A 12,500-nucleotide genomic window follows, 5' to 3' on the forward strand; every position below is an offset into this window, starting at 1 on the left:
CCACCTCAACTGGCTCCTTTCGACGCAAAGGAGCAGCGGCTCTACTCCGAGCTCCTCACGGATGACTGAGCTTCTCACCCTATCTCTAAGGGAGACGCCAGCCACCCTCCTGAGGAAACCCATTTCGGCCGCTTGTACCCTGGATCTCGTTCTTTCGGTCATGACCCAGCCTTCATGACCATAGGTGAGGGTAGGAACGAAAACTGACCGGTAGATCGAGAGCTTTGCCTTCTGGCTCAGCTCTATTTTTGTCACAACGGTGCGATAGATTGAATGCAATACCGCACCCGCTGCGCCGATTCTCCGACCAATCTCCCGTTCCATTGTCCCCTCACTCGCGAACAAAACCCCAAGGTACTTGAACTCCTTCACTTGGGGTAAGGACTCATTCCCTACCTGGAGAAGGCATTACATCGGTTTCCTGCTGAGAACCATGGCCTCCGATTTAGAGGTGCTGATCCTCATCCCAACCGCTTCACACTCGGTTGCGAACTGATCCAGTGAGTGCTGAAGGTCACAGGCCGATGATGCCATCAGGACCACATCATCTGCAAAGAGCAGCGATGAGATCCCCAGCCCACCAAACTGCAACCCCTCCCCACCCCGACTACGCCTCGATATCCTGTCCATTAATATTACAAACAGGATTGGTGACAAAGCGCAGCCCTGGCGGAGGCCAACCCTCACCTGAAACGAGTCCGACTTACTGCAGAGAACCCGGACACAGCTCTCACTTTGGTCGTACAGAGATTGGATTGCCCTGAGTAGAGACCCCCTCACCCCATACTCCCGCAGCACCTCCCACAGTATCTCCTGGGGGACCCGGTCATACGCCTTCACCAAATCCACAAAACACATGTAGACCGGTTGGGCATACTCCCAGGCTCCCTCCAGGATCCTTGCGAGAGTGAAGAGCTGGTACGTTGTTCCACGACCAGGACGGAATCCGCATTGTTCCTCCTCAACCCGAGGTTCGACTATCGGCCGAACCCTCCTTTCCAGCACCTTGGAGTAGACTTTACCAGGGAGGCTGAGAAGTGTGATACCCTGTAATTGGCACACACCCTCTGGTCCCCCTTTTTTTAAAGGGAACCACCACCCCAGTCTGCCACTCCTTTGGCACCGTCCCAGACTTCCACGCAATGTTGAAGAGGCGTGTCAACCAGGACAGCCCCTCCACACCCAGAGCCTTGAGCATTTCTGGACAGATCTCATCAATCCCCGGGGCTTTGCCACTGTGGAGTTGTTTGACTACATCAGTGACTTCCGCCTGGGAAATCGACGACAATCCCCGTTATCCTCCAGCTCTGCCTCTAACATAGAGGGCGTATTAGTTGGATTCAGGAGTTCCTCAAAGTGCTCCTTCCACCGCCCTATTACCTCCTCAGTTGAGGTCAACAGTGTCCCATCCTTACTGTACACAGCTTGGATGGTTCCCCTCCCCCCTCCTGAGGTGGCGAACAGTTTTCCAGAAGCACTTTGGTGCCGACCGAAAGTCCTTCTCCATGTCTTCTCCAAACTTCTCCCACACCCGCTGCTTTGCCTCTTTCATGGCAGAGGCTGCAGCCCTTCGGGCCCTTCGGTACCCTGCAACTGCCTCCGGAGTCCTCCGGGATAACATATCCCGGAAAGACTCCTTCTTCAGTCGGACGGCTTCCCTGACCACCGGTGTCCACCACGGTGTTCGTGGGTTACCGCCCCTTGAGGCACCTAAGACCCTAAGACCACAGCTCCTCGCCGCAGCTTCAGCAATGGAAACTTTGAACGTTGTCCACTCGGGTTCAATGCCCCCAGCCTCCACAGGGATGCACAAAAAGCTCCGCCGGAGGTGTGAGTTGAAAGTCTGTCGGACAGGGGCCTCCTCCAGACGTTCCCAATTTACCCGCACTACACGTTTGGGCTTATCAGGTCTGTCCAGAGTCTTCCCCCACCCCCTGACCCAACTCACCACCAGATGGTGATTGGTTGACAGCTCTGCCCCTCTCTTCACCTGAGCGTCCAAAACATACGGCCTCAGATCAGATGAAACGATTATGAAATCGATCATTGACCTTCGGCCTAGGGTGCTCTGGTACCAGGTACGCTTATGAGCATCCCTATGTTCGAACATGGTGTTCGTTATAGACAATCCATGACTAGCACAGAAGTCCAACAACAAACAACCACTCTGGTTTAGATCAGGGAGGCCGTTCCTCCCAATCACGCCTCTCCAGGTGTCTCCATCATTGCCCATGTGTGCGTTGAAGTCCCCCAGCAGAACAATGGAGTCCCCACTGGAGCCCCATGCAGGACTCCAGTCAAGGTCTCAAGAAGGCCGAATACTCCGAACTCCTGTTTGGTGCATATGCACAAACAACAGTCAGAGTTTTCCCCCACAACCCGCAGGCGTGGGAGGCGACCCTCTCGTCCACTGGGGTAAACTCCAACACAGCGGCGCTCAGCCGGGGGCTTGTGAGTATCCCCACACCCGCCCGGCGCCTCACACCCTGGGCAACTCCGGAGAAGAAAAGAGTCCAACCCCTATCCAGGAGTATGGTTCCAGAACCGAGACTGTGCGTAGAGGTAAGCCCCACCAGATCTAACCGGTAGCGCTCCACCTCCCGCACCAGTTCCGGCTCCTTCCCCCAGAGAGAGGTGACGTTCCACGTCCCCAGAGCCAGCGTCTGCCGCCCGGGTCTGGTCCGTCGAGGCCCCTGACCTTCACTGCCACCCATGTGGCATTGCACCCGACCCCAACGGTTCCTCCCACAGGTGGTGGGCCCATGGGCTGGAGAGATGGGAGCCACGTAGCTTGTTCGGGCTGTGCCCGCCGGGCTCCGTGGCAAACCCGCCCCCAGGCGCTCGCCCGACGAGCCCGCCGTCTGGGCCTGGCTCCAGACGGGGCCCCGGCTTCCTCCGGCAGGGTCACTCCATCTCTGCCTTGCTTATTCATTGGGGTTTTTGAACCATTCTTTGTCTGGCCCCTCACCTGAGACCACTTTGCCTTGGGAGACCCTACCAGGAGCACAAAGCTCCAGACAACACAGCCCTCAGGTTCACAGAGACACACAAACCTCTCCACCACGATAAGGTGATGGTTCACGGAGAGGTCTTTAGTGCAGAGATTCATGTCTTCAACAGCTTGGGGAAACACGTGCAGATCAAAATGTGGTAACGCTTCACGAATTTGCGTGTCATCCCTTTAAAGTTTCGACCAATCAGAGAAGGTGCGTTTTGCTCGAGTTCGAGTCCAGAACCAATCACACGAGTCCGGTCTTTTGCTCCCGACTTCATCCAATCAGAAGGCTCTATTCGTCTCAACTAAAAAATCTCATCCTCCATCTTGGATTCTCGCTTAGCGAGCCCCGTCATTCACATTACGGACCTGACGTCGGCAGGCGAGTGATTAGACAGTCCTTCATATTTCTATTAAATATTAATGCAGAGCACTGTAGAAACTCGTATCACTGTCTGACATTACTCACACCGACTTAACGCTGTGTTTTTACGACCCTTTGGGGAATATATGAGCGTTGTTAGCCACAGCGTTGTTGACAGTACAGTAGCTACAGTAGCGCCGTTTAGCCAGCGGGGACCTGACAGTGACACTCACGGAGGTAGACACTTGTTAATATTTGTATTAAATATGAGCGCAGAGCACTGCAGAAACTCGTATCACTGTCCGACATTACTCACACGGACTTAACGCAGTGTTTTACGGTCCTTTGGGGGAACAGCTGAGTGTTGTTAGCCAGTGTCGTTGACGTACTGTACAGTAGCTACAGTAGCACTGTTTGGCTAACGGGGGGACCCGACAGTGACACTCACGGAGGTAGACACTTGTTAATATTTGTATTAAATATGAGCGCAGAGCACTCACCGATAAAAATGAACAAAATAAATAAACTTGTATCGATGTCTGACATCAGTCATACAACGCGGTCCTTTGGGGTATATCTGAGTGTTGTTAACCAGTGTTGTTGACAGTACAGACAGTACAGTATTAAGTACAGTTAGCAAACTCATATTTCTGTCTGACATTAGTCACACTACGGTCCTTTTGGGGAGTGTTGTTAGCCACAGTGTTATAGACTATTACCTGGGTCAGCATGTTAGCTAGCCGCTAAGTGTATGCTGTCTAATTTTATTTTTTATATATAAAAGATGTCGTGATATCTGTGATAATGTCATGAAACTGCTCCGATTAAAAAAGAATTAAAGAATGAAATAGTGCAGTTGTAAATATAGGGATGAGTGTGTGCTAACTGTGTTATCCTCTGTGTGATACATTCAGACATCTTCATCGTTCTTTGTCTTTACTGTAAGTACCTATTTATTTCTTTTTATGTTGAAATATCTACTGCACTATTCAGCTAATGTTCATTTATTTATGTAGATGGAAAATCCTACTTTCAGAAGGGCCCCTAACGGGACCCTTCTGCTGAAGGCTTCGGCCGAGGCCGAGGCAACCCGGACCCGGCCGCCTGGCAGCCAGGCCCCCTACAGGGCCAAGAAGTCAGAGGAGGTGGATGCGGAGGCCTGGGCCCACGTCAACTCCGAGGGTGGCGACACCACAAACGCCACCCTCATCCTGAGCCGGTGGAAGGTCCAGTTTGGGAAATACCAGGGGAAGACCTTCCACTGGCTGCTGGAGAATGACGTGGGCTACAGCGTCAATCTGGTGGCCTCCCACCAGAAGGAGCGAGAGAGGACAGGGTCTCAGTCCCCGCTGATGGCCAACAAGGTGCAGTACTTCAGTCTGAGTCATACAAAACAATTTAAAGAGGGATGATCTGATGACAATTTTAACCTCCCTTGGTGCATTTACAGGATGCTTTCACCCGCTACTCCTCGGCGTACCCTGACTTTGCGGAGGCAGTCAGGTTCCAGCGGGCGTTCGAGGAGGCGCGGGTGAAGTCCCTCCAGCCCAGGCAGGAGGGACAGGCACTTGTTGGCTTCGGGGACTTTAAATTTGAGACCCTGCAGAGCCTGTACGAGTCTGAGGACTCCAAAAAGATCCGGTAATTTGTTAAAACATCATTAATTCCATTAGAAATATAGCTGCTGTACTGAGCACCTGTCTGTACTGTGAACATTTTATGTGAAAAAATGTCTGATTTGTGCAGATTTGTCAACTACCTCCGGAGGAAGATGCCAGCTCCCGGCACGCAGATGGAGAACGCCGTAACAGGGACAGACAGAGAGCCAGGGCTGTTGCTGCATCCACCACCACAACTGCTGCTGCTGCATCCACTTGAACCACCACCACCACCAGCAGCAGCAGCAGCAGCAGCAGCAGCCAAGCCTCTGTCTCGGCCGCAAGCCAGAGAGCCAGGAGTACCTCACAGTAAGTGTTTCAGTGTAAAGCGGTCTGTTTGATGTACCTGGATGTGTTTGTAATGTTGTCTCATTATAAATGTTGTGTGTTTTTGTTATAGACCTCTTGGTTCTGCGCTTGCGGCCTTTGTCTCAGGGCGGCGTTCTCTGTCTGCGGTGGAAATGCAGGCTAAATTAAAAAAGATTGTACCTAAGCCTGCATTTCCAGGCAAGTCCAAAATACTAAGTTAAATGTTTATACTATTGTTTTCCCTGTGATCACTTTGTAAAGTTCTGTTCTCTGTGTGATTACAGCCTCTTCCTTCCGGCCCTTCAGACCAGCTCTTCCCTCCACTTCCACCCAGGAGCCCTCCGATGAAGAGCTGGTGAAGGCGGTAGTTGACTCGGAGAAGTGTAAGTAAACAGTCAAGTAATATTTTACAATTTGGCAAATTGTTTATGACGATGAAGCTTGAATTCATTGTTAACCGTTGTATTTATTTTGCTTAAAACTGTTTCCATAATCAGAGGAGGAGAGGAAACGACAGGTAGGTTTGTGTTAAATCAAAAACGGGTTACGTGGTGTCATTTCAAATCACTAACCAACATGCTGGCCAATCAATCATAACATCCCTAATCATTGTATGTGTAGAGTAACATTTGCTTCTTCATACTTTAGTTACCTGTGTAATCTGTCTGCTGTCTGCATCACTCACTCAACCTCTGTAATGTGTTATTGTCAGTTTGTCTCGCCCCCGCTTTCTCAGCTTCAGTAGTAGTAGTAGTAGTAGTAGTAGTAGTAGTTTTTGTATGCAGCTTGGCTGAATGTGTGCCTGAATTTGTTTTTACAAAAAATATATAGTATATGCAATGTACTGTCTATACATTTTTACTGAAATATTTTATTTCTCTTAAAGCCTCAGACGTACAGGCCCCTCTCTCGCTCCTGCAGCATCCACCTCCTCCCCCCTCAGCAGCGGCGGCGGCAGCAGCAGCAGCACAGAAGGGGGCTGGTGTCTCTGCCGTGGACGAGCCCACGGATGAGGAGCTGCTGGAGGCCACACAGGACCACAACGAGCCCCTGCAACCTCCAGCAGCCATGGAGGTGACGGCCGAGACACCAGCTCCCGCGCCACATCCTGGAGCTGCCAGTCCCCCGCCACCTGGAGTGCAGGAGTTGACGGAGCCAGCCGTCCTCCCTCCCCCGCCTCCTGCTGGCAGTTCTGAGGTAAAAACATAATACATATACATGTCTGTCAAAACATATCAGGCCTCTCTGCTGCCCTCACACATACAGTGTTTTTCCTTTTAGATATTAAAGTGTCCTGTGTGTTTGTGTTGTTATCTCTCCAGCTGCTGCCTGCGTCCTGGCGGGCAGCTCTCACTGCGGAGCAGCAGCAGTGGATCGGCCGGGTGCTGTTTACCAGGAGCAGCAAGGGGAGGTCCCAGCTCATCAAGGAGCTGAACGTATGGTGGTACCCTGCCCAGACCCGGCCGATCTACACCCAGCCTCCCGCGTCCCCCGACCCCTTCTTTGCATGTCGGCTGTTCCTGTGGATGCCACACAGGATCTGGCATCTGCAGCTGACATGCCCCCAGCCTTTGTGCACCGGTACCATGACAAAGGCTGGGCTGTACAGGACCATCCAGAGGGTCCTGGACATCGACGGCTGGTATCTCATGGCCACTGAGTACCTAGAGTGCCGTCGGTGTAAGAAGAAGGTCGGAGGGTGGTCACAGGGCATCATCAGGCAGCTGTCCCCCACCTACAGCTGCCAATTCCCAGCTGTACTTACGTACAAGTAAGAAATCTCAGTGTATGTTTAACATATTGTGTGGTGTATATATATGTTTTGCTGTATATAATGTTTGTTTTGTTTCTGCAGGCTGTCCTGTGACCTTAGGGTGGTCGCACAGCTGAGGTCTCGCACTCTGGGCAACAGTGCTTCTCGGCTGTGCAACACCCTGCGGGAGGCGCACTCAGATGCCTGGATGCGGAGAGCTATCGCGTACCTCGGCGTGTGCGAGCAGTTCCTGGCCTTGTGCACGGTGAGGGGGCAGTTCCCACCACCACCCCAGATGCCCCCTCTCCCCTCCGCCGTCTGGCTGTTAACAGTCTACAGCCATGACGTCCTGACGCGGCTGGAGGAGTACAAGGCCAGGATCACGTCCACCTTCGGATCCATCCTAAAGATGGATTCCACTAAGAAGGCAAGTGAAGTTTGTGACCGTTTTAATATTTGGCACAGCTGTGTGTTCATGGACTCACAATAATATCTAGAATCTCTCTCTCCTTAAAGGAGAATTCCGGCCAATTTTTACATTAATCTTGATCGCTATAGCTACACGAGTACTTTCGATAGAAAAAAACCCGACCCGAATCAGTGCAGGTAACACAGAGAAGCTGCAGCTACGTACTACAAGCGTCCCCTGAGCTAAAATGGCAGTGCTCGGGGCAAGTTTTAGAGTGCCTTTGTGCCTCTTAACAGACACAAAATGCAATTAATATGTCTGTGCCACAAGAACAGGGCCCTTACGTGTCTACAAGATGCGTTTTCAACTCAGACGTTTAAATTCACCTACCCTGGTCCCTGTCTCGATCCTGCCAGTAGCTAGCTTGCCCTGCTAGCTGATAGCCGTTAGCTGCTAGCTGCCGTTTGGTGAGTGTATTCAGACAGGCTTCTGTGATAATCATCCCAAAAACAATCCACGGAGCGGTGGTGGTGTGGCTATGTCCTCCAGAGGACAGGTCATGTCACGTCTTGAAGTGTATTCCCCTAAAAAAACAATAGTGCTGTAGTAGCTGTTAGCTGCTAGCTGCCCTCCGGTGAGTGTGTACAGCCAGATAGCTGTTGGCCGTTAGCTGCTAGCTGCCGTCCGGAGAGTGTATTCAGCCAGGCATCTGTGCTAATCATCCCAATAAAAATCCACGGGCGCCGGTGGGTTGGTGGATATCCTGCATAGGACAGATCATGCCTTTGCAGCGAAAGGTTTAGATTATTTCCCCCTCAAAATAGGTAATTGAGCACTGTAGTGGTTATGACCATATCAGTGACTATGTAACTACATGGAAACAGGATAAACTATGTCTGTGGCTTGCACAGTAATAGCGTTACTGAAGCCTAGCTGTTGCATCATCGCGGTCTCCTGGGAATTCAGTTGTAGCAGAAAAAGGTAAACAGTAATTTGCAGATTGGAGTGTAGTGTGTGTGAAGAGTGAAAAGCGGAGTTGTTTATAACGGAAGAAGCTTGGAGTATGAAGAATATAGCAGATATGCAACACACGGAAGAGCCTTTTATGCTTTTGATGGTCATCCTTATTTATTCGAACCAGAGTATACAGACGAAGAACTAGCCTCAAGAGTTGGAAAGAACGAGACTGACAGACAGAGGGGAAACAGACAGATGAACTTGCTGCTCCAAGCACAAGCTAAAGGTAGCCTTCAGTAACTGGGGGACATAGCCACACCACCGGGCGCTCCGTGGATTTTTATTGGGATGATTAGCACAGATGCCTGGCTGAATACACTCACCGGACGGCAGTTAGCAGCTAACGGCTAACAGCTATCTGGCTGTACACACTCACCGGAGGGCAGCTAGCAGCTAACAGCTACTACCGCACTATTGTTTTTTTTAGGGGGGAATACACTTCAAGACGTGACATGACCTGTCCTCTGGAGGACATAGCCACACCACCACGATGATTATCACAGAAGCCTGTCTGAATACACTCACCAAACGGCAGCTAGCAGCTAACGGCTATCAGCTAGCAGGGCAAGCTAGCTACTGGCAGGATCGAGACAGGGACCAGGGTAGGTGAATTTAAACAATGTCTGAGTTGAAAACGCATCTTGTTGACACGTAAGGGCCCTGTTCATGTGGCACAGACATATTAATTGCATTTTGTGTCTGTTAAGAGGCACAAAGGCACTCTAAAACTTGCCCCGAGCACTGCCGTTTTAGCTCAGGGGACGCTTGTAGTACGTAGCTGCAGCTTCTCCGTGTTACCTGCACTGATTCGGGTCGGTTTTTTTTCTATCGAAAGTACTTGCGTAGCTATAGCGATCAAGATTAATGTAAAATTTGGCCGGAATTCTCCTTTAAGGTGACGAAAAAGCTCGCAGGTACCGCTGAAGACACGGCCGCCTGGGTTACCAACGTGGGTAACGAGCACGGGCAGGTCCTCATCAGTGTCCTCACCTGCTCCGAGGGCCTGTCCCCCATGGCGGTCGGGTTGATGAGGCGGTACCGACTCGCCGGGGTACGTCCCCCCCAGCTGATCTACGTGGATCGTGACTGCTGCAGCCGAGACGGCGTGTCGAAGACAGCTGCCTTGTTTCAGGTGTGAAACTGAGACTGTTAATAGTAATGCTCATAATAGCTTTCATTATCATCATTATTATATTATGGACTATTATGTATACTTTTGAAGATGATTATAATATCATGAACACTGTACTTACATATATACTGTGTGTGTGTGTGTATATATATATATATATATATGTATATGTATATGTATATATATATATATATATATATATATATATATATATATATATATATGTATATATATATATATGTGTGTGTGTGTGTGTGTGTGTGTTATAAAAATTAAACCACATTATGTTTCTTCTGTCACAGGAGTGGGGACAGCTCGTGGTGAGACTGGACACCACAGAGACCCAAGAGCTGTACGCCCCCTTCATGAGGCAGCTGTCTCACTGCATCTTCGAGGTGGACTCAGGAGATGCCCGCCGTCTCACTGAGGCTAAGCGGTCCCAGCTGGAGGGGCAGCACGGGATGGTTGGCCTGACTGACGCCGAGGTTGTCAGGAGGATCACCAGGGAGGAGTGGAGGCTCCACTGTCGTCGTCGGACACGTGGAGCCGAGGAGTCGACACTCCTCATCCAGGAACTCCTCGACACCTTCGGCGGACCAGCCGGGTGCAACACCCTGGACATCCCGTTGCTGGATGCTCTCCGCATCCAGGAAATTTGGAGGACGCAGAGGCCCCACCTCAGCTGCATCCAGGACCCACCGGGCGTGCAGCTGTACACCCAGACGGAGTCAGCCTGCCCGTTTATCGCTGCGCGAGGGGCTCCACATCTCTGGAGTCCTTCCACCTCCACCTCAACCGCTTCATCCCAGGTACTTGCATGTTTCTCACGGCTTGTGATCATATAATCTGTATTCACATTTCATGAAAACTCTGAATAATTTTTTATCTAAATCCTGCCTCCTCAGGGACGCGAGCCAGTGCTATGCACTTCCAGGCGTTCCTGGTCGATGGACTGACGAGGTGGAACGAGGACCGCGCAGCAGCAGCTGCACCCCCGGTCGCGGCTGAGGAACAGGTGGGACCTCTGCACTCCTACAGTGGCCACCTCAAGCACGTCCTTAACCAGAAGAGCCAACGGGTGCTTGGCCTTCCCATGGTTAAGGACTTCACCAAGCCTGCTGAGTACACAGGTATGTGTGTGATGTGAAAAAACACTTTATTCTACCATGATAACTATGAGCAAAAGGAGCACTAACAAATCCTTTGCTTTGTGTTTCTGCTGTATGACAGGGGAGCTCATCGGGGTTGAGTACCTGTACCAGCAGACAGGCAGAGTGCTTGAGGTTGTCAGCTTGGACCCTGACACTCCGGACGAGGCTGCTGCCATCGAGTCCCTTGGGGAGGACGAGGACGAGGGTATCGGGGAGGACGTTGAGGCACCCCCGTCTGAGCCATCCGGTCCGGCCGCCCCTCTGCGACGTGCCTCTGCCGAGGCCCCTGAAGATCCTGCTTCCACGCAGTCCTCCTCAGAGTCTGAGGTAAGTTCACTGACTACCAACTGATGTGTTCTTTTTTCTTTTTGTATATGTGTTACATGTTTTATGTGTTTGTATATGTGTTGTTGTGCTTATGGAACATCAAATGAAGATGTGTGGAAATGATTATCCCTACGGGACGTTAAATCAGATTATGACAGTATTAATAATAATAGTAATTATAATAATGATCATAACAGAGTTATAAAATCATTTTATTTCAGACAAACTAAAGTACTAAATGTTTCCCAGTGCTCTTTTTACTTACAGTGATTTCCCTTTCTTGTGTTTCTTGTCAGGAGGAGATGGAGGGGCCTGATGGTCAGCCAGGATACCAGCATGTCCTGAGGCTGGCCGAGGCCCTGCTGGAAGCACGGAGCCTTCTGGGGCTTTCTAACAAGAGGGTAGACAGACTCATCGTGCTCTGGAATCGCCTGCCAGAGCACGACAGGGGGCGAGTCGTCTACCCTCCCAGATGCCGGGAGAGGCAGCTTAAGGGGCGGTTCAAGCAAGGGAAGGGGATAAACACCCCCTTCCCTGGAAAGGAGAGTCTCCAACGGTGAGAAACAAATATTATTTTATTAATTCTCTAATAAAAACATGCTTTATAATAACCCACTCTGTGCCCTCTCTCACTGACTCTTTCAGCTCTCTTCTCGGACCGTACTCGGGCACTGCAAGCTGGCCCAGCGCCAGTCGCCTGGTGGAGGCCATTTGCATCCAGCTCTGCCGGCTCTACCCTTCGGACACGCGGGTTTTAGGGGTCAAGAGGACTAGGTGGTCCTTGGTCCTCTCGGACTACGTGGCCATCAGAGCGGCAGTGCTGGCCAGCCCGAGGCTGATGGCTCAGACGGACATCCAGCTCTTTGAGCTAAACCAGAGGACCCTGTCCAAGTGGTAAGAGTTTAACATAAAGCTGTGTTGATGTGTTTTATCTTTTGATGAAAGCTCTAGAGTCTAAAAGCAGAATATGTTCTGTCTTCCAGGTTCTCTCAGCGCCAGAAGCAGCAGGATCAGGCTGTGCTGCTGCAGGCAACTGGCGTCGTGCCTGTGGCAGCACTGGCTGGGGAGCCTCTGCCTCCTGCAAAAGGGCTGTCCTGTGTCCAGGCGGGACAAGGACAGCCCTTTCACTTCAACGTCCCCGAGGAGCAGCCCGGCCCCTCAACAACAGGACTGCCCGCTCCTCCTCCTCCTCCTCCTCCTTCTCCTCCTCCTCCAGATGGGGAGCAACCAGGACCCTCATCTGGGGGCCTACGCGACACTCCTCGACCACTGCTCCCGGGTCCTCCTCCTCCTCCTCCTCCTCCTCCTCCTCCTGCACCACTGACTGTGCCCAGGACAACGGCGTACAGGAAGAGGAAGGCGGCCGAGGCTGCCGCTGCAGGGCT

General features: G+C 51.4%; 3 protein-coding genes across 3 annotated transcripts in view; all 3 read left to right on the forward strand.

The window, feature by feature from the left end:
• Window positions 1-4,286: 4,286 nt before the first annotated feature.
• LOC114551507 (uncharacterized) lies at window positions 4,287-5,717 on the forward strand. The gene is made up of 6 exons (XM_028572543.1): window positions 4,287-4,300; window positions 4,376-4,723; window positions 4,810-5,000; window positions 5,106-5,163; window positions 5,418-5,472; window positions 5,611-5,717. Exons 2-6 carry the CDS (start codon window positions 4,376-4,378, stop codon window positions 5,715-5,717), a joined length of 759 nt encoding a protein of 252 aa, XP_028428344.1. The 5' UTR covers window positions 4,287-4,300.
• A 15-nt stretch (window positions 5,718-5,732) lies between these two features.
• LOC114551502 (uncharacterized) lies at window positions 5,733-7,569 on the forward strand. Its single transcript, XM_028572540.1, has 3 exons — window positions 5,733-6,523; window positions 6,649-7,097; window positions 7,182-7,569. The coding sequence occupies exons 1-3, from the start codon at window positions 6,161-6,163 to the stop codon at window positions 7,567-7,569; spliced, it is 1,200 nt and encodes a 399-aa protein (XP_028428341.1). The 5' UTR covers window positions 5,733-6,160.
• An 811-nt stretch (window positions 7,570-8,380) lies between these two features.
• The window catches only part of LOC114551503 (SWI/SNF complex subunit SMARCC2), a 4,325-nt gene continuing 205 nt past the window's right edge, over window positions 8,381-12,500 (forward strand). Inside the window, exons 1-9 of the mRNA XM_028572541.1 lie at window positions 8,381-8,398; window positions 9,401-9,637; window positions 9,940-10,177; window positions 10,288-10,446; window positions 10,543-10,767; window positions 10,868-11,115; window positions 11,412-11,671; window positions 11,761-12,009; window positions 12,099-12,500. The exon at window positions 12,099-12,500 is cut by the window's right edge and continues 205 nt beyond it. Of these exons, the coding sequence (XP_028428342.1) occupies window positions 8,381-8,398; window positions 9,401-9,637; window positions 9,940-10,177; window positions 10,288-10,446; window positions 10,543-10,767; window positions 10,868-11,115; window positions 11,412-11,671; window positions 11,761-12,009; window positions 12,099-12,500 (2,036 nt within the window). The remainder of the gene's footprint in view (window positions 8,399-9,400; window positions 9,638-9,939; window positions 10,178-10,287; window positions 10,447-10,542; window positions 10,768-10,867; window positions 11,116-11,411; window positions 11,672-11,760; window positions 12,010-12,098) is intronic.

This window comes from Perca flavescens, unplaced genomic scaffold (assembly GCF_004354835.1).
Source record: "Perca flavescens isolate YP-PL-M2 unplaced genomic scaffold, PFLA_1.0 EPR50_1.1_unplaced_scaf_12, whole genome shotgun sequence".
Lineage (NCBI taxonomy): Eukaryota > Metazoa > Chordata > Actinopteri > Perciformes > Percidae > Perca > Perca flavescens.

Excerpts from the sequence above, each read along its gene's own strand:
- LOC114551507 (XM_028572543.1), top strand. The coding sequence starts at position 4,376 with ATGGAAAATCCTACTTTCAGAAGGGCCCCTAACGGGACCCTTCTGCTG. Across the intron at positions 5,001-5,105 it reads GAGGACTCCAAAAAGATCCG|ATTTGTCAACTACCTCCGGA; the intron begins GTAATTTGTTAA and ends TGATTTGTGCAG. Across the intron at positions 5,164-5,417 it reads GCACGCAGATGGAGAACGCC|ACCTCTTGGTTCTGCGCTTG; the intron begins GTAACAGGGACA and ends TTTTTGTTATAG.
- LOC114551502 (XM_028572540.1), top strand. The coding sequence starts at position 6,161 with ATGCAATGTACTGTCTATACATTTTTACTGAAATATTTTATTTCTCTT. Across the intron at positions 6,524-6,648 it reads CTCCTGCTGGCAGTTCTGAG|CTGCTGCCTGCGTCCTGGCG; the intron begins GTAAAAACATAA and ends TTATCTCTCCAG. Across the intron at positions 7,098-7,181 it reads CCAGCTGTACTTACGTACAA|GCTGTCCTGTGACCTTAGGG; the intron begins GTAAGAAATCTC and ends TTGTTTCTGCAG.